A 27,134-nucleotide genomic window follows, 5' to 3' on the forward strand; every position below is an offset into this window, starting at 1 on the left:
TTAAGGAAAAAATAAAACCGACGTAAAAGTAACACCAATAAGTCATTTATAATAAGGCGATACAGATAAATTATTAATCAAATAATTTTTTTATTTATTTAAAAAATAGTCTGATTCCGAATCGTCCATATTTTTTTATATTTTCTTAATATTGATATACTTCCTGCCGTATAATTAACTAATATTTCTGCCCTAAGTTGTAAATATTACAACATATTGAAGTAGATAGACAATGTCCTAATATTGTAGTATAAAAAAATTGAACTCGTCTCCCGTTTTTAACCGATAGGTAAGTTCCGCAAAACAACATTCAAAGTGTTAAACCAATTCAAAGTGTTAAACCAATATCGAGAATCGGTGAATACGACAAGATCAAACTTAAATTATTCATAATAATAACAGTGACTAAGCGCATCTTGTTTTATACAATACAACAACATTATTCTTAAACTTAATAATCGATTGGGCAGATTGACGTTGGCAAAAAATACAGGAAAGTTTCGGCAAATTTTTACTTATTTTTATGTGCTTTTTGATAAAGCTTTATTTATTTATTTGCATTACAACTTATGTTTAAACGAATCACGTTGACCCATAGAGTAAAGAATATATATATTTAATAGAGACGGCGACATAGGCCAAAATCATGCCTAGTTTTGATCTCGACTGCTAGTCGTGCGATCATTAGCCTCGCCAATGACAATGTTTGTAACGCCGACGGACAAAATGACCTTGTGACGTTGGACAATGAATAGGGCTGTTACATTTGTAATTTATTAATTTATATTTTTCATTATTAATTCACTTTCATCGCCAATAATTATTATAGCATTACACTCGGTAAGTTTTCTAATCGCGATTTCATCTATGACTAAATTGCAAACTAGTTTTTAATTTGTCGATTGAGATTTTATTTTTAATGCTTCAAATGCTTCAAACGTTAACCCTATATCTTTGTTCAAGTTCTGATACCATTTACCGATGGTTCTTGGGTGAGGCAGGTTACAATTTAAAGTATGTCGAACATATTGATAAGCTTTGGGAGAATAAAGACTTAAAGTTAATGCAAACGATCTAACTCGGGCTGAATATTTGGCAACTTTTGAATTTTTTTTATTTTTTAGAAAAGTTAATCAGAATCAAATTTTGCTAATAGTGACAAGCCGTTTTCCTCACTTAAAAGTCCTTTGTTAAAGTTTTTGCCTTAGTGCGTGTATTATTTTTTCACGTTTTATTGAAATGAACCTAACATGATTTAATTTTCGTAATAAAATTATTTTTCTAGGAGAATTGTAAGCACCAGTATTCGAAATTGAAGACGATGGTAGGTTTTGTAAAGGGACTGAGTTGGATTTTAATCGTTTATACCCACCTTTTATGATAAAAAGAAATTTGGGTTAAAATGGTTCGAACAGATGACGCTTCTCACGGATGGCTTCCATGAACGACGTAAAATATGTTCAAGCCATATTTTCTGTAATTTTGGTTTGGTTTGTTAACAAAAATATTTACTAATGAAATATATTATTTTTATCATTTATATTTAATTTAAAAATAAATTAAATATAAACTCGAAGTATGGAATGCGCAGCCATAGTTGGCACATGTAGAATGTGCACGCGTCACTTTTAATAAAAAAAAATCCTAAAATAACACAAATAATTGCAATTCCTCTGCTGTTTTGCACTGTTTTTACACGATAATACCGAACAGAAAACCATATTTTAATAAGTTTGTCGAATGCGCGGAGACGGGCACCACCGATCACGCGTTCGGGTGAATGATCTAGAGACTAGGCAAATACTATTTTAAAGCACGCTAAATTTCTTCCTATAGGCCGCTCTATATTATATGATATTCTTTACTCTATGCGTTTAGCAATGTGCCTTTACTTTTTTCTTATGTACTAAAAATATAAATAAATATACCTCTCGATATTATGATATAATTCCATGGAATTAACGTTGTCCCACGGTGCCAGTGTTTAAAAATCACGTATCGCAAACAAACGCGCTTTTGATTCGATTGTTGCATCACCGGCGACAATTGCGGCAACTATAGCAAATAAAAAGAGCTCGGGGGGTGTAATTTGCAGGCGAGAGCATGTAAACAATTTTCGCGCTGGAACACAATGCAACAATGCAGAAACGTAATTGTGCGCGGCGAATGCGCGACAAGACGTGACGAGCCGATTGTGCAACGGTACATTTGCATTTCGTACAGGATAATAATATTTTACTGTACCTCGTCTCACAACAGAGAATCTTTACAATTAATTAAATAAAGATTTAATAAACCATATTTCAAAGCTTCGGCACATTTTTTTGCGATTTTGGCTAGAAAAGAGCTTTTAGCTTTATTCTGTTTTTTACCTAATAAGACTCTTGAAACATTTACAAAATTATTTTATATGATAAATGAAATGTGGCACAATTACTTGATCCCGAAAATATAAATGTTGATTAATAAATTACAATTCATCAAGCTTTGCGTACGGTATTTTCACAAGATAACATAAATTGCTTTTTTCATCTGGTACGAAATCTTCGAAACCATTTAGCTTTATGTAATCTTTGGACCAAATACAATTCTGATGTACAATCAGCTTTAAATTCAAAAATGATTACTTTCGTTCCAAGACAAAATAATATACCAAGAATCATTTATCCAATGAATTAGAACCAATTTTAGAATGGTCCACGAACGCCTATATTGGTCGCCTAAGAAACAATAGAAATTGTGCTCCTACAACATTCATTTAACATTAAATAGAAGCAATAAAACCAATAATTTTGCTTTGGTAGCAGTACGATTCATGCAAATTTATGAATTTTTATCAATGGTCTCAGAAGAATTCAAGAAAGCTGTGATGTTGATTATAAGAGAACTATAGCAGGCTTAGACCAAAGAATTTTTATAAAGGTTCTAAAGTACGATAAGAAAATATATAGAATATTTACGTGGTATTGCATATATGATAATTATAATATAGGTTAATAATTTTAAAATAAAATTATTTTAAATTATTATATTTATTTTTATTTTCATACGACCAAAAAGCGGTAAAATATATATTTTTGACTTTATAAAATTATGGTTATCAAAATTTTCAATAGCTAAAAAACTTAATAAAAATCAAAAATAAATTTTGGTTTTAAATAAATTAAATAAATACATAATATTTTTAAAAAAGTTTTTTTTTAATCGACGATATCTAAAAACCAAATTTTATTAAACTGTATCTGTGGCAAAAAAAAAGTGCAAATTTAATTCAACCTCGATTTATTAAAAAAAACGCGTCATCCTATGTTATGTTAAATTCAATCATTATATTTATAATCAAGGTCTAGTTTTATATTAATAATGAATAAAATTAAGACGAAAATTATATTTCCATAGACTGATCATCAGCATTTTGTCAGTGACTAATATCCGAAAGACCTGAGCTTGAATCCCATAAAAACTTTAAAATTTATTAATTGCTATCGTGTCTGGGATATCGGAATTATGAATTATTTATATAAAAATAGTACTGATCGATTATAACAGATTAGGTTTTCTTAGATTTTCATAATCTCACGGGTGAATATTGAAGTGAAAAATTTGAAATAAAATCAAACAAAGTCGTTTTAATAAAAGTTTATAATTATTATAATATATGTCAATCTGGCTAAGATATCACTTATTTGTGTTGTAACGCATTGTAACGTATTAGGCTAACGCTTATTATATGTAAACGAAATAGTTACAATAAAAAAAAATTCAGGAAAATATTTTTAATACAATCATTAAATTATTTACTGTCGGTCCCTCACTGTCGTGAGGTACCGCAGCTAGTCATTAATCTCAGAAATAATGCGTTTTTTTTTAATTCAACTACAACTGCTTTTCTGTGTCGTTCAAAAGTAAATTTTTAGTCTGTATTTTATTAAAAGCAAAATACCAGATTTTCTGTTCAGTTTTTAAGTAGAAACTGATCTTTAATACGCCACTATTAAAATACATATGTTTTATTGTAAAACACATTTTAGCTTTGGTAGCAGTTATGGATTTTTATCAATAGCTGTGATGTATATTATAAAAGAACTACAGCAAGTATTGCATATAAATATAATATAATATGGGCTAATAATATTAAAATTAATTATACTTTATTTGTTCTAATATATGTTTTAAAAAATTACAATAAGTTTTTTTTCGTTTCTGTCACCGAATCAACCATCGCTCAGTTACCCGTCGCTCACTTTAAATCGTCTAGTTTTCGCGTATACAAAGCACTGATGTCTGGCCGTAATGGTTAAGAACTAGGGACGTGATCGCGACTCTCTAAAGCAATCTAAAACTTGCATTCGAAAACCGCCGAGCATCACCACTTAGTAACATAAAAACGTGCTTTATTAGTAGACTCTACGCCGAAAATGTAATGAATTGTATCCCAGTGCTCCTAGCAAAAAACACTGGGACACAAATACAAACACATCCGTACTCTTGTAAAGATATCTGAAAAAAAATAGTTTTTGAACTTAATATGTCTAAGTCCAAAATACAAACTAAGCCAACTAATCTATAAAGGTAAAATAAGCGAAAGAATAAGTACAGACTTTGCATCTCACATATTGCTCTATAGTTTCTCTGCATTTCAATATTACACTATGTTTTAAAAATATGATAGCTATCTTTACCGATATTACTATGGACTTCTTATATAAGAGGGCTAATCGAAGTATATTTAAACCGAATTTTGGTCAATAGGAGAGCGCAAAAACAATTTTGCGCTTTGCTTGTTGCGCTCGTTACCGAGCGCAACAAGCGCTCGGTAACGAGCGTTCCCACTACGACGGCGATGGCACGATTTTATTGCTTTTGACGTGGATTTTTGACTTCGGAGAAGTGATAATTGTTTTTTGCGCTCTTCTATTGGGCAAAATTTGGTTTAGATGTGCTTTATTCAATTCTCACTCGTAATATTATAATAAAAAGTCTTAATATAAACGCTTGATAATCGAGCATTTTCACTGCGATGGCACAATTTTATTGCTTTTGACCTGGACTGAAAATTCACTATATGGCAACACTGAGCAGTTAAGAAAACACAACTAATTATCAGTAGGTATTTTTAATATTTTTTAATGCATAAATAAAGTATTTAGCATAAAATATTATTTTAGAAAATATTACGCAACGGTGGATAATTTTAATATTTATTTGTAGCATTGAAAGGGTTAACTCGTACCTATTATTATTTATTCAATAAAATAAATTACGATGATAAAAAAATAGAAAATGCCATTTTTGACATTAGGCCCGGAATCAATGTTTTCCTTCGCTTTCAGTGGCACTGTTTGCACGCCACTACTAGACCAGGGGTGGCCAAATTGTCGACCGCGTAACTATTCCTATTTGCCCGCCAGAATGAAAATAAAAGAACATATTGTTTTATTTATAAACTACGTTTTTGTGAAGTAATCATTAATTTATGCTATTAAAATAACTTGATATTGAATATGTATTGGTATTATCTATGTTTATTTTAAATTTAAATTTATAATAATATATAATAAAAAGCAGGTCGCCCGTAGTAATCAAAAGTTTGGTCAACTCTGAAGTAAATTATGAATATCAGTTCCTAATATAAAAAAAAATTGATTCGGCTATGAACATTATTTTTATTTTTAAGTAATATTATAAATAATAATTATAAAAAAAAAATAAAAAAAAAAATTTAATTAATAAAAATTTTAAGACCTTTGAAAAGCGCTGATTTTTCTCCAAATGCTGACGCGGCTCGATCTATAATAATATAAATACGGCATATCGTTATTTCGTTAATATTTATTAATATATAAACAGACATTTATTCGCGTTGAATTAAAATCATAAAATAAATCTTCGTATTTGATATCGAGTAATTAAATTATTTTAACTTTGATTGTATAATTTTAACATTCACAAAAACTCGTCGGATATTTTTCTACGTAAAACTCTTTTAAAAAATAAATAATTAATATCCGCAAATATGGCCGCCGCTGTCATTATCCACCCGGGTGGTCGCTTTTTAATTGAAGCCCGCTATTAGGGGTAGCAAATTAAAATGTTATTTGGCGTTCGGTAATCTTTTTTATCCGCCGGCCACCTAACCCCCGCCGCCGACTTTTTATTTGTCCACCCCCGCGAGAGCGCCGCATGAATTTTTCACTTTTCCATTAAATTTATGACCCTAATCCTCGTTAACAATTCACACAATCGTCCCTCCGGAGCGGCGGTGGGGATGAGACCGTCGGAAATTAAAAACGCTTAACCGACGTTTCAAACACCCCGTAGCTCACTTTTTATCTCTCACCTGCGAGGTTTCGGATTCGTCGTATCGCATTCAGTTCGTACCCAAACAATATTTTTAGTATCGAAACAATTACATATTTTGTGTAAATTCACAGCCTCCTTGTGTTAACTTTACTTTGACATAATAATAATAAAAATCGTATGTAATAAAGCATATTTTATAATTCAATATTATGGAATGAAATTTTTGAGATCGAATTTAATTAATTAATAATGGAGAATGGCAAACACTCTGTGCGCGTTGGCTGGTTGCAATTATTGCTGGCCACATGTAAATAGTGGTAATTGGCAATTAAGGAGATAAATGTTTTAACTGGGTGCTTGTTGACTGCGCTTCTGTCGCGAATATGTCATATCGCCATATCACACAATCCTCTGCGGTTCTCAAACCGCAACAGTTTGTTTATTTGTTAAAATTAAGAGCATCATAATCTAACAGGTTATACCATTGTGTCTCGATAGTTAAGAAAACAATATTTTTATTATTACAATTCGCAAAAAAAAATGATAAGAAACGGACCAGCTCCTCGTAGCTGATATTAAAAAAATCAATGATTCTCGAAGATGTTTTGAAACTCTAAACTGGAATTCCTCGAGAATAGTTTGATAGTCAAAAGAACCCTTAAGTAGATTTAAGATATGCTTAGTGACATAATAGAACTTTCTGCGAGAACTCAGAGAATCACGTAAAGAAGGCCCAGGTTGGATCCTTGAGGAACTCTCAAAGGGAGAAATACTCTTTTGTCAATTATCTGTCATAGCTTACAAACTGTCTACGATCGCTTTAATTACTTAAGAAAAACCGAATTAAATCATCTGAGCAACCGAAGTTCAGCAACTTTTTAATAATAACTCATGACATACTTTATCGAAGGCCTTCTCAAAATCTACTGTGTCATCGTTTTAGAGAAAGACAAAAGAAAGGTTTTTAACAGTGGAATGAGCAGGAAAAAACCCATGAATAATGCCGAAAGTGATTAAAGATTAAACAATAACTTACGGTGTATATACTGCGACTAGTCTATAGTTCTCTATTAACAAGTGTCACTCTTTTTATAAAAAGTGGTGACTTTTGTGCATTCTTAATGATCAGAAAAAGATTTTACTATAACAATATAAGATCTATTAATTTACAAAAAATATTTGTAAACTGACATGGAATGTAAAAATGTAAAGCCTAATCTAGATAAAAATATTTAATCGCATCTATGCTTCTATATACTTTATATAAATATGATAAAAATATTTTACGCATCTCTATTCGGAGTTCTGGAGTTTTTTTTTTTTGAAAGTCTGTTACGGTCATTGTTTACGTCGATCAAAACGAATTTTCTCTCAGACTCCCAGATTCAAATACATTTTTTTTTATTCTGGTGCCGTAAAATTATGAGTCTCTAGGTCAGCGTAAGTCACAGCTTCCACTTTTTATCCAAAATACACGCACACGAAACTAATACAATCGTATTGTAGGAGTTGCAAATCAGCTACTGTATATTATATATTATTTTTTTATTTATTTTGTGCGAAATGGGCCGAAATATTTACATTTATAGCCGGATGTGATTCAAACAAAAAAAGCCTTAAGTATCTCAGGACGATATCACATGAAAGTCCATTGATTGAATTATCGTGAAAGTTAACTTTAAAAAAAATATTTTAAAATCATTGAATCTTTTTTGGATCAAAATGGGTAATAATGAGGAATATCGGAATTGAGTTTCCGCCATTCCAAACAACCTATCTTAATGAACAAACATTCTCGAAAATGGTGTTAATAAAAATTAAAAATAGAAATCGCATTTAATTAGAGGCACCTCTTCGAATTACATAATTTACAATTATGCCTATCATGATATAATCTGTATCTGATATTGATTGATTCTATACAAAAGGAAGTTGATTGTTCGCTTAAAAAAAAATTGTAATTTTTTATTAATATATGACTTTAAAAATTTAGTATTTTTACTTTTTTAATTTTTATTTTTTAAGCTGTGTGAATTTTCTGTAAATATACTTTCTATGTATGTAAATTTATATATATTGAATGTACATATGTATGTAGCTATGGGGGGTGGAGGGGGCGGGCCACCCCGGGCGGCACTTGCTTGGGGGCGGCATATTCGCGATGGGATCGTCTAGTGTGGTTCTTAACCCTGAATGCACTAAAACATATATAAATCTACGAATAACAAGAGCTTAATAATAACCAATTTATTATTTTAAGAAATGCTGATTTTATGACCCTAAAAAATGTATGGGGGGGGGGGGCAATTTTAAGGATCGCCCTGGGCGGCTACTGTATGTATCACTATATAAAAAAAATATTTCAATAATTTTTGAAATATTTTTATTTATAATTTTTAAATAATATATCATACGTGTAACATTATTTTCGAGCTCTGCATAAACCCGTTACGCTACAGTTCCCGATATTAACCGTTATGACAGTGCAGGTATTTTTGTGCGACATATACGACTTTAGCACGCGCAAATGTATGTATAGAAAAATTGAAAGCTGTAGAGTAAGCTGCTTTAGGTTAATAAAATTCCAAGTACGTTTGTTCGTTAAATACTTGAATGTAGTTGAAATACATAGTAAGAGCTATAATCCGTTCCTAGCTTATACAACTTTTAAATGACCAATGATGCCATATGTTATCGCGTTTTATTGTGCAATAGAATTGGACCTTTTCCATTGAACAGTGACCATTTACATTTATAAGCAAAAATTGCAGCGCATAGTAATGATTTCGCCAGAACACTAAAAGATATTTTAGTGTATTTTTTGTTCGATGAAATCTTAGGATCTGTATTTATCCAACCTTTTTGCAACCAGTTTTATATACTAATAAAAAATATGCTCAAGAAATATAGCATTTATTTATTTAGAAGTGCAGAATGCGGTTTTACCATTTTTCTAGCTATTTTAGATGGTTCAAAACTCTCAAATTATTATGATTGGTTCTGATTCATGTTGATAATTATCGACGAAAAAGGTCCCTCGCTACTTTTTTTATTTTTAAGGCTCTAGAAGAAAGATTTTTTAAACCATTATTAAAACATTAAAGATCGTTTCGTTTTGAACTTAAAAATTAAACTGAAAATGTATTATTTTGATTTAAATAAAATACATATTAAAAATACACTTGAATGACAACAGCAAAAAATGTAATATTTTTTTTGATTAATGATTTGCTGCGGTACCTCACGACAGTGATGGACCGACAGCTAAATAATAATTTAATGATTGTATTAAAAATATTTCCATCAAAAAAACATTTAAAATTTATTTATTGTAACTATTTCGTTTTAATATAATATGCGTTAGCCCAATACGTTACAATGCGTTACAACTTAATCAACACCTACATATAAGTGGTGTCTTAGCCAGACTAAAAGTGACATATTTTATAGTAATTAAGAACTATAATTATAATCGACCTAGGCTTAAATGGATAATTGACAGGTTTAAATGAATAATTGTATATATTCTTTTTTTCTTTGCATTTTGTTGTCTACCTCTCAACGTTTCGCCGAAAAAGTCTTTCGGCATCTTTAAGAGAATAACTCATGATTAACTAGAAAATGGCTTGTACATACACGTTTTGTTAAATCGTGTTATTTGATATTCGAAATCAATTATTTCAAAACGTGTTTCATAAATAAAGATTAAAAAAATCTGATTTAAAAAAATGAATTATAATATAAAGCCTTCTACTTAACTCTTAACATATTTGAAATATACTACAGATCCTAATTTATTATAAACTAACACAAAAATATTTTTTGATTATTTTGACATAGTAAGAGTAATGCAAAACGATGTAAGATATAAGCGTAAATTCAGTTATTTGTTTTCACCTTTAAGGCAAATGCATGTTCAAAGTTAAACTGTATTATGTATCAGATAATAAGTTAAATTATATTAAACTTTGATTTGGAACCGTGGGCTCATCGACGAAACGTCATATCTGCATGCAATTCGATAGGGGCCGACGAGCGCGGCGGAACTGCAACACAACTAATTAAGCTTTAATGCTTTAATTGATTCCACTATTTAATTCTCGTCAATGACACACCGCACGTTTCGCAGTGCGCAAATTAATTCAATTTATACACTAACTGGCCCGGTTCGGTTTTGCAGTTTTCACTGTGACGCTCCAAACTTTTTTGTGACCGATAAGCAATGAAATTTGAAAACCCACTCAATGCCAAAATTCGAATTTTTAGAATACATTTCCAGCTTATTCTTTGACATCAAGCTTTATAGATTCTGTATCGCGTTTATATTTTAATGTGAAAATTCCACAATTGTCCAAGCCGCGCAGACATATATTTTTCATTTTTTTCTAGGCGAAAAAAAAAATCAGTTTATTATGTAGCACACCGTACTAATTTAGATTAAAACAGGCAAGAAACTGTGTATTTATTTTAGTTTTAATTTATGTAATTTTTGCCTTCTGAGAAGCGATAATTGTTTTTTTCGCTCTCCTATTGGGCAAAATTCAGTTTAGCTATGCAAAAAAATTGATTATAAATAGTCTTAATATAAACGCTCCTATTGGTCAAATTTCGGTTTAGATATGCTTTATTTGACACTCACAAAAACAATTATCACTTCTCAGAAGGCAAAAATTCACGTCAAAAGCAATAAAATCGTGTCAGCGCCATTATTATGGGAACGCTCAGTAACAAGCGTTCCACAGTAAGACATTTTCAGACACTAAAAGGCATGGAAACCCATTTTTATAAATAATCTAAATCACTTTGTAAAGAAAAGTGCGCAACAGATTATATCATTTTCATAAAGAAGAAAACTTGAATTTTCAACTGCCGTAAATAAAGAGAAAAGAACTCTAAACCAACACATTTATTTAAAAATAAAATATTATTTTTTATTAATTTATAATTATTATTAGTGGCAGAAATTTTAAAAGTGCAAAATCATATACTTTAGTATCGTAGAACAGAGAAAGTTTCAAACAGATGTAATCTTTGTGATGTTGGCTTAATCTCTTTACTGGGGTCTCGTGCATTCGACACCCTCGTTTTATGTCTATTATACATGTGCACTTATGCCAGTTTACAAATTTAATTCTAGTTCATGATAATTATGACGGGGGGGTTGCGAAATACGATACGATCTGTGTGCAAATGCATCGTATCTCTCTACTGTGGGTGTGTATTAAATATTATAAAGCATTATGGAAAAAAATAACCGAATTATTTCAGTAATCTTAAATGGTTAACATTGCTATTTACTAATATGTATATATGTATGTACTATAGTAATTATATACATATTTATTTACGTTATGACAAATACCGCATCGGTGTATCGAAATATTTTTAAATTATAATTATCTTGCATTCTAAAATATTTTGTGACTTGCCCGCGAATCAAATATATTTTAAAGTTATAAAACTTTTATCGCTCTAATTATTTATTAATAAAAGTAAATTTATTTATTAAAGTTAATCGGCGCACAGTTTCAATTTCCCTCTGGGGCGGGACACCTGCGCGGCTACACGTTAATGGCTTAACGCAATTACGCCCAAAATGGATAATCTCACACATGCGGCTCGGTTCGTCACGCCTTTTTCTCGACTGTCACTCTCAGAACATTTTGTGTTGTTCAAAAATATTTTAGAAATTATATAAAGACACTATTATTAATAATGTATTTATTATTGTAACAAGCTAATATTAAAAAAAATCTCGTTGCACGGCATTATACATTAGTGCATTTTATATAAATAAAAAGTGCAAAAGGACGAAACAGTAGAAAAGAAAAAAACAGCGAAAAGCGGGTGTGTTAAAGCATCTCTGGCCTCAAATATATATGTGTAGTCCGTCCAAGATGTTAACGCTCATCATCGTTGTGATGGAAACAAGAGTACGCATGCATGCATATATATACAGTTTTCCACGAATTTGTTTACACTGATTTGAGAACGTTACCAGTACTAAATCAGGGCTGTTTTAAGGGTAGGGTGACCATACGTTGGAAAATATAAATAAACAAAATAAGTAAGAAAGTGATATTTTACACTTTCCTCAACAAATTAAATTAAAAAAGTAAAAATTAATTGCACTTGTAATTTCACATGATCACCCTATTATATTTTCTCACCAATACTGTGACGATGAGCGTTCATATCTTGGACGGACTGTATGTATGTTACAGTGAATCTATATCACCGGTGAGTTAATTCTTAACTATTGTAATATAATTTTACTAACTCAGTCAGTTGAAATGTATCATAAAAAAATTATTTACAATTTCACTGCTCAATATCAATAATTATTCTATTCTGTTTTATATTAAGTATAAACCTATATTAATCTTAATTCTCATACGGCACAGTCGATTAAATGTATTTTTAATTGGCTGTGCACTAAAAAAATAATAAAAGTAAAAAGATTTACTTGGAATATTATAGCATTTTTTTTTAAACTTTTCGGTCCATAGCGATCTCTGGAATAAAAACATGAAGTTTACATGTCTGAATTTTTTTAACCATTTTAGTTCAAAGGCACATTATAGATAGTCAATATAACTTTAAGGGCTTTTAAATAACTAGATGATTCATTTGTAGTATTTTTTAATACATTACTTACAGATACTTATTTATTAGTATATTGCAGTAAAAATAGTTGATAATATGTACATATTCAACTATTTTACCTAAAATTGTCAAATTAAAACAGCATATCTGATAACTTTCACAAAAAACTTGTTCTGTGTATAAATAAACGCTATAAGTTAATTTAAAATATAAATCAAAGTCAAAACTTATTAAATTAAAAATAAATTGTGGCCCATGAGGGGATCGAACTCGCGACCTTCGCGTTATTAGCACGACGCTCTAACCAACTGAGCTAATGGGCCGGTTGAAGATTTTCTTATTGTACACTATTTTAAATCTGTTCTATTATTCTATTATTGAAATTTAATAAAAGTATTGTTATCGACCAACGTATTATTTATTCGCTGAACAATAAAGAAAGTACCAGTGCAAATATATGAATTGGAAATTTACAGTGTTTATACAAATGGTATTTTGCAGTGCATTGTATAAACTATAAAATATAGATGTAAAATCTACAAAAAGAAAGTATCGTATGATTTAAATAGGAAAAATATATATTCCGGTACCGGGAATCGAACCCGAGCCTCCTGGGTGAGAGCCAGGTATCCTAGCCACTAGACCATACCGGATCTTGTCTCTTGAAGCAAATTTTATTCTCGGTTTGAGAAAGCTTCTAAATATAAATAGTATAGTTATATTGTAGACATGAGCAACGTTATCTAAATTAATTTATATATTACACAGATAAAGTTTTATCAACTTGCTCATAAAATTTGATAAGCGTTAATTTAAAAAATATATGATTACATTTTTAAAATTATTGCTAAATAAATATATTAATTAAAAATACGTATATACCTATATAAAAAATGTAAATATATTAGGTAATTTTTAAACTATAATTCCCTACCTACAGAAAATCATAGGGTTAGAAACTTTAGAATCGTATTTTAACTGTATACAGTTCTAAAGATGGAGAAAGTATGTAAAAATAACAATATTTACAAGGATCATTTTAACCTTTCCCTTACATTGCCAAATAAATCCGTGCGTTACTATGCTGTGTAGCATATACACATGCAAAATAATTATTAATATTCATAAATATCGCTTTAATTAATTATAGCTAATAAAAAATAAATCAGCTGAACATCACAAAGAGCCGAATAGACAGCTTTAAATGGATGCCCGAGAGCTACCAGACTCGGTGCTGGTGCTGGTGCTCTGGGATGGGCTTTGCTAGCTCGCATGTTAACTGGCGAGAGTCAGTGAGATATAAAAAAATCATCGTGACCATTACAAATCATTTACTTATTTTTTTGCCACTTAAGCTTTTTCTGGGGGGGAGGGGAGTATGCCAGTCAGTGTTTGGTTTTTCATTATATTGATTTCATTTAGATTCATAGTATTTATTTCATTAAATGACATGCATTTTTCTGACCCAATTCAAGGACCTCTCCTCTCCCAAATGACGTCAAAAGCAATAAAATCGTGCCATCGCATTGGAAACTCTCGGTAATCTAGCATTTTGGGATTTTTATAACAATATTACGACTTACAATAAGTGATAATCCAATGAAGAACATATAAACCGAATTTTGATCAATAGAAGAGCGCAAAAATCAGTTATCACTTCTCATAAGTCAAAAGTTTACGTCAAAAGCAATAAAATCGTGCCGTCGCAGTGGTAACGCTCGGTTATTTAGCGTTAATTACGAGATTTTTAATAACAATATTACTACTTACAATGAGTGAGAATCGAATGAAGAGCATATAAATCGAATTTTGACCAATAGGAGAGCGCAAAAAACAATTATCACTTCTCAGAAGTCAAAAATTCACGTCAAAAGCCATAAAATCGTGCCGTCGCCGTAGCAGTGGGAACGCTCGTTACCGAGTGTTCTCACTGCGACGGCACCGACACGATTTTATTGCTTTTAACGTGAATTTTTGCCTTCTGAGAAGTGATAATTGTTTTTGCGCTCCCCTATTGTCCAAAATACGATTTGAATATACTTTGACCAATATTCTAATATTAACTATACTTTTTCAGACGCAATTCATAGTCTGAAATCCATATATTAAACAGTTTCTAAACAGCCCAGTGCTTGGGCTTCATAAAAAGTTCGCAGTACTAAAGTAGCGCGCATTTCTCAAGATTAAACCGAGCATATTAATTGAGGCTTTGCAATGTGCAGGCTTTTTAAGTCACATCAAGATTCTTAGTAGAAGAAAACCTGTCTAGAATATATCCGTGGAGATGGTAGAAGTACTGGTATTCCACCTGCAAGCATCTTGAAAATTAAATTGTGTGATATTTCACGACTCTAAGAGCCAATCGGATATTAAAAGCCAACTTCTATAAAGAATTAAGATCCTCCTACAGGTCGAGGGAATCAGAAATCGACTGCACTCTCTTGAAAATTTCCAAATCGTTTCTATGTCATTAATGAACCGTAGAAACAGTAATTGACCCAAGTCAGATCCCTGCAGTACACCAATAGATGTATTAAATGGTTTTAAAAAATAATTTTCATACTTGACTAGCTGATTCCTATTGGTCATTTGAAAATAGCTTCATAAAACCTATAAGGCCAAAATTAGATCACACTAGTAAATCGTGATTGACTTTATCAAAATGTCACATCACTTGTGATATAATAACACATGAATTTTCTGTTTTATAGTATAGATATAAAACAGAATAAGGCAATCGGAAAAACACTACTCTGTAATCAATTCACTAGTTAGGTCAGGTACTGTTCGCGATTGTTTGATTTATATGCGATTTTTGGATAGGTCATGTGTTCGAAATCAATTTCACGAGCAATTTGTCGCCGAATGGGGTCGCTAACGACCCGAGCGCTAATTGGCCGCGCAACCCCCGCGCTTCGTTGTTTTTCTTCGCAGCGGGGTGCGAAACGCCCGACCCTCGTGACGACACCTATAGGCGGTCGGGCCGTGATTGGATTCCGTCGAAAATTCCAATCGTACAAAGGGATAAACGCATGCTAATAATCCCATCGTCGTTTCTTCCCCGCTGTTGTTTGTTATACCATTATTTACGATTGACCCCATCGGGCGAACACCTATTCCATTGTGCGAAATCAATTGACGCGTGATTGCTCGGTCGTGTCAATTTGGTTTTCGGTTTGTCTGTAATGATATGACGATTGGATTATCGATGATTATGTTTAACACATAAACGTGAACAGCATTAAAAATAAAATACGCCATGAAAAATTAGACATTCACATGGTACATATTGTATAATGGCTGACTATCGGTCTGTTGAAATTTATTTAAAAAAAAATTTGAACACATTACGCCTCGGCACACGCGTTATGGAATCATAGATTCAAAGGCGTATGACCCATAGCCAGTCTGAGCAAATTTAAATTAACTTTTGAATAAATAACATGCAATTACAAAAAGACACATTTTTTTAATTAAAATATCTATAGCAGTTACATCACGAAACCACAAAAAATTTTGCGCTGCGTGACTATTTATTTATCTGTATTTTATTTAAGAGACATAAGTAAAACATCCCAAAGCATGTGTTACAGTATTTCAATATTTTTTACATGTAGAATGGAAGAAAAATAGCAAAAATATTTAAGTTGCGCGGCTATAGTGCACAGTCGGAATCGGCGTTATTTTTTTCTGACCGCTTTATAAATTCTTAAGACAACTTTCTCAACTTTGTTTTTGCTGGCCTCGAAAGGTCTCTTCGTAAATCTTACATATATATTACATAAAAAATATGTATTTAATTTTAAATTTAAAAAGCATACATTTTATTTATTTTGTAATGTAATTCAATTTATTTATTTTAGATTGAAAAAAAATAAAAACAATTTCTTTACTCGAAAAAAAATATTTAAACGCATTAAAAATCTTTATATGACACTAAGAATGTTTTGGTCGGTTTGGTGATATTGCGAAAATTTTGATCATATATGTATGACAACATACACGTGCTGTATATTTGATAATACGCTAATATATACAAAAAAATGTATACATAGAACAGGTGTTATTAAAATTTTAATTTAAAAATATAATGTTTCAAAAATATTTTAGTTTTTTACATTGGTATGATACACTTACATTTCCAATAATGACACATTTTTTTACCTATAAATAGAGAAAAATATAAAGCAGTTGGAATTCAAAGTAAAACATATTTGACAATTATACCATCACATCCTATATTCAGAATTTTCGTGTGCGCAATTTTTATTTGCGATATAATCCGGTTACCGTTTTGATCAAAACTATACATATGATAAAAAATAAAGATTCAATATCCATTAGAGTTTTTGTGCAAATTAAAAATTATTACTGACTGCCCTTATTTAAAATGACGTGAAATTATATTTCTACTGACAAAAATCAGTAGAAAATGGAAATATTGCAATAAAATCACCTAAAACTATTACTTAAACAATTGAATTGATTTAAAAAATTATCAACAAATAATCCATATTTTTTATAATTTAATAATAAAAAATTGTAATGTACGAAACACGACGCCTGACATATATTTTAATTTGTTTTTATCTGCTACTAATTAAAAAATTATGATTTAGCTTAAAAATCTTTAAAAAATTATACATATTATTTTTTTTCATTTATATGCTTTGTCAGAGTAAGAGATTAATTTTTTATGCGATCTTTATATTGATTCCTAGTATTTATATAATGTGATAAAGCAAGAGGTATTCGTATAAAAAATACTTATTGTCTTTCTTTTATATTTTTTTTTTAACAAATTTTAAATTTAAAAAAAATATAGCAAAAAGTATTAGATAATTAAGTAATAATGTTTATAGTTTGTAAATCGCTATTAATTTTATATGCTGACAAAAAAGTTGATTTTACTTAAATTGATATACATTTTGAAATGACTTCATAGCTCTGATTTTAAATGGCCAAATATTAAAAAAAAAATGTTTGCTAATGCTAATCGATGATTTCTGTATAAACGCGTTTTGTATTTTTGTAAATACTAAAAAAAATCGTCTGACATTAAAAGGGTTAAAACACCTTAATTTTTCTTATAAGCACATTTTGAATTAAAAATAAGATTTTAGTTACATTAATAAAAAAGCAAGGTTTCTATTGCAAAGCGCGGTTTTATAAGCGCTAAGAGAGAATTTATGAACCCGAAGCGCGAAACAGTCACCAATTAGATTATATTTATTAAAATATAATATAATGTTTTGTAACTCATTTTAATTTTGAAAATAAATTTCAGATTGATTTTATATTCCGTTGTAACCTGACTGGCGTAAGCCCAATGTGTTACAACGGAGTAAATCTGTACCAACTAGGTAAGTCAGTCGGACATAATGCATACATACAAGTCTGGAAATCAAATTAAATATAAACTATTTTGTATAACACAATTTACAATCAATAGATAACACTTTGTAGCATTATTTTTATAAATAAAATTCGAGGCTGCTGCCGTGGCTCGAACCCGCAGCCTTTGGGTTACCAGTCTGAGACCTTACAGATTACGCTATTCCGAACCAATATAGATAAATATGAAATACGAAACGTGTTTCCAATTCTATAAACATAAAAATGCCAACAATTTTCAGACTTAAAATATTTTGTCAAAGCGAATATTGTATTTTAGTCACGTAATTTTTTGCTCCTGAATGTCATTTTGTATTATTTTTCATGACAATTTGTTTGAGTTCTAGCTTTGAGAAATTTATGAATCATCAGCTCAACGTCACGCGTCATATCCAGTGGCTTTCAAATTTTATTAATTGTATAATTTAAATAATAAGTGGTATTTTAAAATGCTATTTTTTTCCCAATTATATATAAAGTTAATAATAAAAGTATAAATTTAAGCCCGTTTAATTTAGTTTTTATTGAAGAATACCGCTAGCTCGATGGATTACAATCGAGACATACGAATGAGTATTGATACTTTTCCACGTAGGCTTACATGCGCCCAACCTGGGCGACCGCCTATTTATAAAAATTCATATGAACACGTCCGCGGTTTGGCTATTTAAATCAGAAAAGGTAACGTCCCTATAAAGATTGTCATAATACATGCAAACTTTATAATACTTCTGTAATCAGTATAGAATTTAATTATTACAGTTTAAATCGCATTTACTTTGAAATGTATGTTTCACAAATAACAACGCCACTTCAGTTGTGTATGTATAACGAAAAACTGACAAGTAACGGTTTAAACAGGTGCTAAAAATTTAAAAGGCTTTCTATCTACAAATATTTTCCAATAATAATTTAATTAAAACTCTTTATCATGACTAATGACTTGCATTTTAAATTTCAAGCAGAATTGTTTGCTTTTTATCATTATTTTCAGTTTTACTATGGATCGGATCGCGAATTATTTTCTTCAAACCCTTTTTAATTCTCAGATGATAGCAAAGGTAGTAGATTTTAAACGAAAAGATAAATACTCACAGGGATGCGTCGGTGTGAAGGGGTATTCAATCTGCGGCAGCCTATGCTGATGCGGCGGCAGCGAGGGCGGGCAGTGATAGCAAAACATGCCTCGACCCGCCGCTCCGGACACCTGAAAAATTATTAAAAATATTTTTTTTAATTACTAACAAAAGTTTTGTAACATGCACAAAAATATAATTAGATACATATTTGGACATACAAAAAAATATTTGAGCATGTTGTCACGAACATATGTATGTACATATGTGTACTTATTTTCACTGTGTTTAAAATTAAGATTCCTACAATGTATTTTGTAATTTTAATAGAAAAAATACGTGGCCTTCGACGGCACGTGTCTAGGGCATCCAAGTGAAAAAGATCTTATGATTTATTAAATTTTAAAGTAATTACACGGAATTTTGTAACAAAATTGTCTTGATACTTTTCACAAGTTATAAATTTTGTTTACGACATTCCATAAATAATGGGGTTTTTTACAGTTTATCAAATATTTATTTAAATTATTATTCACAACTTAAATTTTAATTATCCTAGCAAAAAAATCCTTCCTTATTTTTTTCCATTAATATGATAAAATATGTAAATCTTAGTTCGGAAAAATATGGTAAATATATTATTGGGTCTATATAAAAATCGACTTTTAAGTTCTTAAATCTAGAAATCGATTAAAATGCATTTTACAAATTTAAAAAAAAAAAATGTTTTAAGCCATATATTTTTTGATATATCATGACTTCGCATTTAATTTATTTTAGTTTTTGTGGCATGTTTTGTGTCATATTAGGCTTTGTGTTATCGTCATGATAATGACATCTCTACTAACATTTCTTTCATAGATTAAGCATAGTGGTCGACAAACTTTTTTAGTTGTTACCCCTAATAAATTCGAATTACAGCGACTTTCAGCTACGAATGATTTAGATTGCCCTTGAGAGGCGCGATCGCGTCCCTCGTTCTTTCCTAATAATTGTTTTTAAATATTGTATGGTATAATTATTGTTTTTTATATATTGACCATCATGACGCATTGGAGAAACGCAAAAAACGAAAAAAAGCAAATGATGACTAGATTTGTAATAAAAACAATAATAAATTTTGGTTCTTTACTTTTAACAGGTTTTACGGAATATATACATATAAAACTGAATTAAAAGCATATTTTTTTATAAAAAAATGCACAATTTTGTTTACGGTATTTCAGCAAATTTATTTACTTTGCATTTCACGAGCTATATATTCAAAAATGACTTTTTGAAACAAATATATTTTTTTAATTTAAAAACAATTTAAGAATATGAAGAATTAGAATAAAAACAGCCAATAAACCTTATTAACTGAAAATAAAAAATAATAATTTTGACTAAGCAAGCCAGAGTTAAAAAAAATATTTTTAAAAATAAAAAATAATAACATAGTTTAATATACAAAAAATATTAGAACAGTTCGTTTCCGATAGCTCAGTAATCGTGCCATGAATTAATATTTAAGTTTTGATAGAGTGAACTCTTGGCAACTTAAGTTGACTGCCTAGATTTTTTACGGACTTCAAAGGTGTCGATTAAGCGTGAACTGCACTGGTGGTAGATTAAGACTGAACTTTGTATATTTTTAAATCAAGTAGCAAGAACATGTAACGATAATTTGTAGGTCTGTAATCAGTTGCTGTGGAGAATAAATTTTGTATTTCTACGAAAAGTTTTGTTATCTTAAAATAACAGATATTTTGTTACATGAGCCGTTTCATATCAGAATAAATTAAATTTTATAAGCTTTCAACAAAAAGAATAATCAGTAGTAAGGGTATTACAAAATGAAATACCGTTACTACCGGATATTTTTTTCAAATTCGTACATTTTATTTGTTAGAATAATATTATGCAGAATTTACAAATTTTTAAATTAAATTATCTTTTAACATGAGTAGAAATAAATATTTTTTTTGGAAATAAATAATAATTTCAAAATAAATATTCAACATGCAAAATTAAAACAAAAAAATATGAATAAATCACAACTTGATCACAATATATCAAAATCATTAATAACACATATCTGTTCTTAAAAAAAATCTATTGCATTTTGCAAAAACAGATTACCAATTTTATACGCACTCCTTTCACATAAAGTTTCTTTGGATAATCGTAACTGAGAAAAAATGAGCAGTAATATAGGAAAATATTTTATTAGAATAAATTGGCTAGTGGTATAAAAACCTATGAAAATATTTTATAAAAATAAAAAAGATTTACTGCCCAAATTTTTGTGTAATACATGAATAAAAATGAAGATATAAATAGGACAAATAGTTTTCTGTGCAGTAATCATATTGATTTTTATTGCTACTCGTATTTAACACAATAATGGATCAGCGTACAAAGTATTTTTAGAAGAACTTGAAGGTAAGGAAGATTGATTAAACGCTTCTTATTATTTAAAACACAGTATATTCATAAATATATGTATAATTAGTCATAAATGTTTTAAATATCTTGAAAGAAAATATTTAATTTTTCGCAAAATTCATAAGCATGTATTGACATTCAACAATATATTACAGCATAAACTCAGCAATAAAGCATTCAGTTACACTTTAAATGAATGGACATATTCAATAAGCCGACTAGACAAAATTTAAAAATACTAAACATTGCAATTAGGTATAGTTGTAATCAAATTGTAATATAATATAATGAAAACAAAATCAAACAAAATTATTACAAGCCACAGATTTCTTCAAAACTATTTTTATTTTACCAAATAAATAAAATAATAATAATAAGGTCAATACCGGTAATACCGGTATTGAAAATCCGAATTATCTATTCCTGTTCATCAGTGTTTTTATTTTGGGAGCGCTAGGATATGCTTCGTTGTCAACTCGCAGATGTGTTTATATAATTAAACACTTTTGAAAATTGCTCAAAGGCATCGTAGACAACTCTTCGGCGCTTGAACAGCTCCAAATGTGGGCTCCGGAAGGTGGTTATAGTTCTAAGTCGCGTCCACTGTTCTTGCCTGTGAAGTCAAGGACTGAAGCACTTGCCAACTGCTCTGCTCTGGCAAAGGTCGTCCGTCTGCTCAATACTTTGCATCGAGATATTGACATTTTCTCGGGCACATATGAGGTTTTAGTTCAATTCGTATAGAACAATGCACACCTGTTGAGGTGATTTGTGTATGTCCTTTTAGCTTGTTTTCGTGTTTTTACTTATATGTGTATATGTATATTTATTTTAATATATTAAATATTTATAGCAAATAAAAAATAAATAACACTTGATATTAAAATATGGATTTCTCAGAGATTCACTGCAAAATCCAAAACAATACTATTAACTGCACTGCTAACTTCACTGCTATGAGTTGTGTGGCACATACCCGATATGTGACGCTATTTTTATTTTAATAAAATATTTAATCGTTTTTATAAATACCATAGAATTGTAATAATAATTATAACAATAAGTATTATGTTTATATATACATATGCGCTTTATAAAGCCATGTTTTAATATAAAAACGCGACGGAATAGTGCGTTCTTCATGCAATAGCATAATAATATAATTTGCGATTTATGAGACGAAATTCACGCCAGTGAAAAGTTCTTTTAGTTCCCAAACAACTCTATGAAGACAGTAGATCAAATCTGAGCGGAGAAAATGTTATAAAACTTATTCTTAGCGTACAAAATAAGACTGTTTTATGTTAACATTGAGATTTTAGCTAGAGCTACTATGCAAAACATATTTTATTCATGACTTGTCTCTTCTAGATTCGTTTGCATAAATAAATAGTATTTTGTATTAGCAACGTATTAGGAGAAGTTTTGAGTTCAGTTTCGGTTTTGGTCGGTCTCTGTCATAGTCGCATAACGAAACAGGATCAAATATTGTAATTGAATTTTGATATTCTTATTAGAGTCCTTCCTTTCACATACTTTTTTTTGCCGATCCTAAGCAGTTGTATTTTGAGCTTCAAATCTTCGAATATATCTAATTTGGTTCATATTCTATGAACTTCCAGAGATTACCAAAGATTGAATTAGAAATTTATCAATCAAAGCACTCTGCAAACAAGATCCATGAAAAGGTTTGCTATTAGTGTACAAGAACTTTCGTTAATTTTCGTTACATAATTTAGTTAAAAAATTATGAAATATTTTGAGGTACATTTCCCTCCATAAACAGCATATCAGTAGCTGTACTTTAGACCTTGGATACAGCAACTTTCATAAACTTTCTTTCAATCAATCACTCGAAGCAGATCGATATTCGCCTGTGCATTGTCCAAGAAGTCATAGAAAATTCTCCCTATCGATTGGGATAGGTCGCGACCTTCACATTGGTCCAGGCGTCGTATCATGCACCGAGCTGCAGAGCCCGTCCCTCGGCTTCCGTGCAGCGCTGATGATCGCCGCTGCCGGTGGGATGATGGTCCAGATCCGGTGTCGTGTGTTAGTGCCAATGTCAGCCGCGAACGCCTCTCTAAACGAATTATCCGCAATTTACAACGATAAAAACACGCCACATCGCCGGGGGCCACCTACTTGACTTGAGGAGCGATCCGCTCCGGCTAAATCGACCCATCCTTATTTGCAGTAATGCGTCCTCAGCTAAGCATCTAGGGTCAGTCTATCCGTCATTGCCAATAATCCAATCTGCGAGCCGACATTTCGCCGGTTTTGACTGCGAGACCCGTGTGTGTAATTCGCGACACGGTAATTCGATCGGAGATCCTTTGATGCGGATGAGTATAATATGTGCATGCTGTGGCGTAGCATTAATGTACTGTATCTATACATAAGTGAACATACATACTACATCAAGATTTTTTATATATATATACCTTTGACTCTGAAAAAATCATAGCAAGTATATATGTATAAAAAAATTAAAACCGACATCAAATAATGAATCTGAAATAAACTACATACTGATGTATTTCATGTATCAATTCCTTCAGCCTTTTTATACATAGAAGAAATAAAAGGAGCGGAACATTGCCTTCAAAAGCACCCACATTCACAATAAACACTGTTATTCAAAGAGACAGATTGTAGTTTTTTGACGCGGCTCCGTTTGTGTTAAAATTTCTTTGCAAATTATTGCTTTTTGAGCGTTTAAAAAATATTAGACATGAGAGAAAATATTCAACAAATGTAAATTAGTAGCAGTACATTTAGGTAATCGATCTGAAACTTTAGATCGATTAGCTAAAGAATAATGAACATGTTTTTATAGATTGTATTATCGATAATTTGACAACTGGATTTAATGCAGCAAAATAAATAAATAATACATTCAGTTTCATGAGGTTATGCATAAAAGAAAATCTAGAAAAAGCAGTTTCAAATCTATCTCGAAAATATTTTTTAAAATATGTCATTTCAGTAAAATCATATCGGAATACATTTTCACTAGTAAATATATATTTTTACCAATGAAAATATAAATTATCTGGTCGGTGCTAGTGAAATTATATGATGTAGTAAAAATTATTTATTTACATCTGATGTATAAATTTTACAATGTATGTGTATTTTTTGGTAAAGTTATATTTTCACTAGTAAAGTCTAAATACATTTTCACCAGTAGATATATATTTCTACTAGCGAAAATTGAATTTTACTGATATGTGCTAATATGCTGCTCTAAAATGTCAATGAAACTCAATTTGACAGTTGCGAAACGTCCATTTGCTGTTCAAACCCAAACCTAACCTAATGAAAGTTCTAAAACATTTCTCACATATTGCTCCATAGTTTGTCTGTATTTCAATATTACATTATGTTTTAAAATATGATTGGTATTCTTATCGATATTACTATGGACTTCTAATATAAGGGGACTGATCGAAGTATATTCAAACCGAATTTTGGTCAATATGAAAGAGCAATCACTTCTCAGAAGAGCTATAAAGCTAAATAAATATTGTTATGAAAAGTCTGCGAATGCGACGACACGATTTTATTGCTTTTGACGTGAATTTTTGACTTCTAAGAAGGGATAATTTGTTTTTTGCGCGCTTCTATTGTGCAAAATTTATTTGCTTATCACTCATAAAAAGTCTTAATATAAACGTTTGATTATAAAAATAATATTTCACTAGATTTGATTATAAAAATAATATAGAACTAAAAATTCACTATATGACAACACTGAGCAGCAAAAAAAATACAACTAATTATCAAGTAGATATTTTTAATGCCTAATTAAAATATTTTTCATCAAATATGATTTCAGAAAATATGTCAACTCGTACCTATTATTATTTATTAAAAATAGGTACGAGTTAAAAAATATATGAAGTGCCATTTTTGTGATGAAGCCCGGAATCATTGTTTTCCCAGGGTTCGCTCTCAGCGGTCCTGTGTACACTGAGTGTACATCACCGTAAGATGTTGAATATTTACATAATGAGAATTCAAACCATAAATATTTGCGGAAAAAAACAGTTGAAGAATCAAAATAACGTATTCGGAGAATTGAAAATATTGCAGAATATTAATTATTTATATCACCTTGAATAGCAATATTGTATATATCTGCTAACCCTCGTTATATCGATTGGCGAAAATAGCTCTTAAACGTATTAATCAAATAAGTGTGGGTTCAAGACAATAATTTCTACTGACAAATAGAGTTAAAAGCAAATACATTATTTTTTAATACTGTGATCCATAACCATCTGAACAAAGTCTCACTTACGTAAACGCGAATAACAAACTTTCATCTTGTTAGCTGATTAATAGCACTAGTCGTGTTTGCGTTTTTCATCATTCTAGTTGTCACATTGCCCGTAAATGTGTTTTTGCATATTCGATTAAACAGACGCTGCTCGTAACTATTTGCTCTTTCTTAAATGTTTACCGAAAGAATATAAAAAACATAATTTAGCAGAAATTGGAACACAGAATTGAAAATATTTTTATTTTGCTTCTAAATAAAGTTTATGTTAAAGATGTTTATTTATTGGTTTTTCATCGTTAATCACAAGTGTCAGGGGCCATCTTTCCGGTTGTAATTGCATAATGGCGTCTGAAATAATCGCGGCTAATCCGTCCGAGGTCCAGTCCGTTCCGGAACGGCTAATAACAGCAGGGACTCCCCGGGGACGTACTTGCCTGGTGATGATAATGCGATAATGCCCCAACTGGACCCACCGAGCCCCCAGTCTCCCACTTTCACTCCTCGTCCCGTTCGTAAGGCAATCTTTGCCGAATGAACACCCTATAATTGACTCATCGTGACGAATGCCATAATTTATATAATAATTGCATCATATTATATTAAAAATATTAATTAATAATGGCACATAATATCTAATAGATAACATTTAAGGATATTTTTATTCCAAAGAAACTACCTATTCCCTAAAAGTGAAATATTCAAATATTTTTTTTAAATTGCAAATCGTAAAAAAATTGAGAAAGAGTGAAATAAAAATATTTTTAAAATAATAATATAAAAATAATTTCAAAATTAAAAAAAAATAAAATAAAAAATATTATTGATAAAAATATATATATATATATATATATATATATATATATATATATATATATATATATATATATATATATATATATATGTGTGTATATGTATTATTTTTTATTTGATAAAAAATAACATTTTAGAAAGAACAGATAGTCGAGCGATAAGTCACTTTCGCTTTTAATTGAGTCATCAAAGCATATAACAAATTTTGCAGATTATTTGTTTCTTGCAAA

At 30.2% G+C, this 27,134-nt stretch overlaps 1 protein-coding gene and 2 non-coding genes across 8 annotated transcripts in view; all 3 read right to left on the reverse strand.

The window, feature by feature from the left end:
- Positions 1-27,134, reverse strand: part of LOC148226835 (dorsal root ganglia homeobox protein-like) — a 129,399-nt gene that overhangs the window by 72,636 nt on the left and 29,629 nt on the right. For 3 of the 6 annotated variants that reach the window (XM_088202273.1, XM_088202274.1, XM_088202276.1), the window contains 2 exons: positions 19,399-19,510; positions 5,746-5,790 (listed from right to left, as the gene is read on the reverse strand). In XM_088202273.1, coding sequence (XP_088058399.1) covers positions 5,746-5,790; positions 19,399-19,486 — 133 coding nt within the window. In that variant the 5' untranslated portion in view covers positions 19,487-19,510. The remainder of the gene's footprint in view (positions 1-5,745; positions 5,791-19,398; positions 19,511-27,134) is intronic. The other 3 variants (XM_088202277.1, XM_088202278.1, XM_088202279.1) reach the window with 1 other exon arrangement.
- On the reverse strand, positions 13,159-13,232 carry TRNAI-AAU (transfer RNA isoleucine (anticodon AAU)). The gene has a single exon. It is a non-coding gene; the product is annotated as a tRNA-Ile (tRNA).
- On the reverse strand, positions 13,491-13,562 carry TRNAE-CUC (transfer RNA glutamic acid (anticodon CUC)). The gene has a single exon. It is a non-coding gene; the product is annotated as a tRNA-Glu (tRNA).

This window comes from Plectrocnemia conspersa, unplaced genomic scaffold, assembly GCF_051122295.1.
Source record: "Plectrocnemia conspersa isolate PC_06_02 unplaced genomic scaffold, ASM5112229v1 ptg000013l, whole genome shotgun sequence".
In the NCBI taxonomy this organism is placed as follows: domain Eukaryota; kingdom Metazoa; phylum Arthropoda; class Insecta; order Trichoptera; family Polycentropodidae; genus Plectrocnemia; species Plectrocnemia conspersa.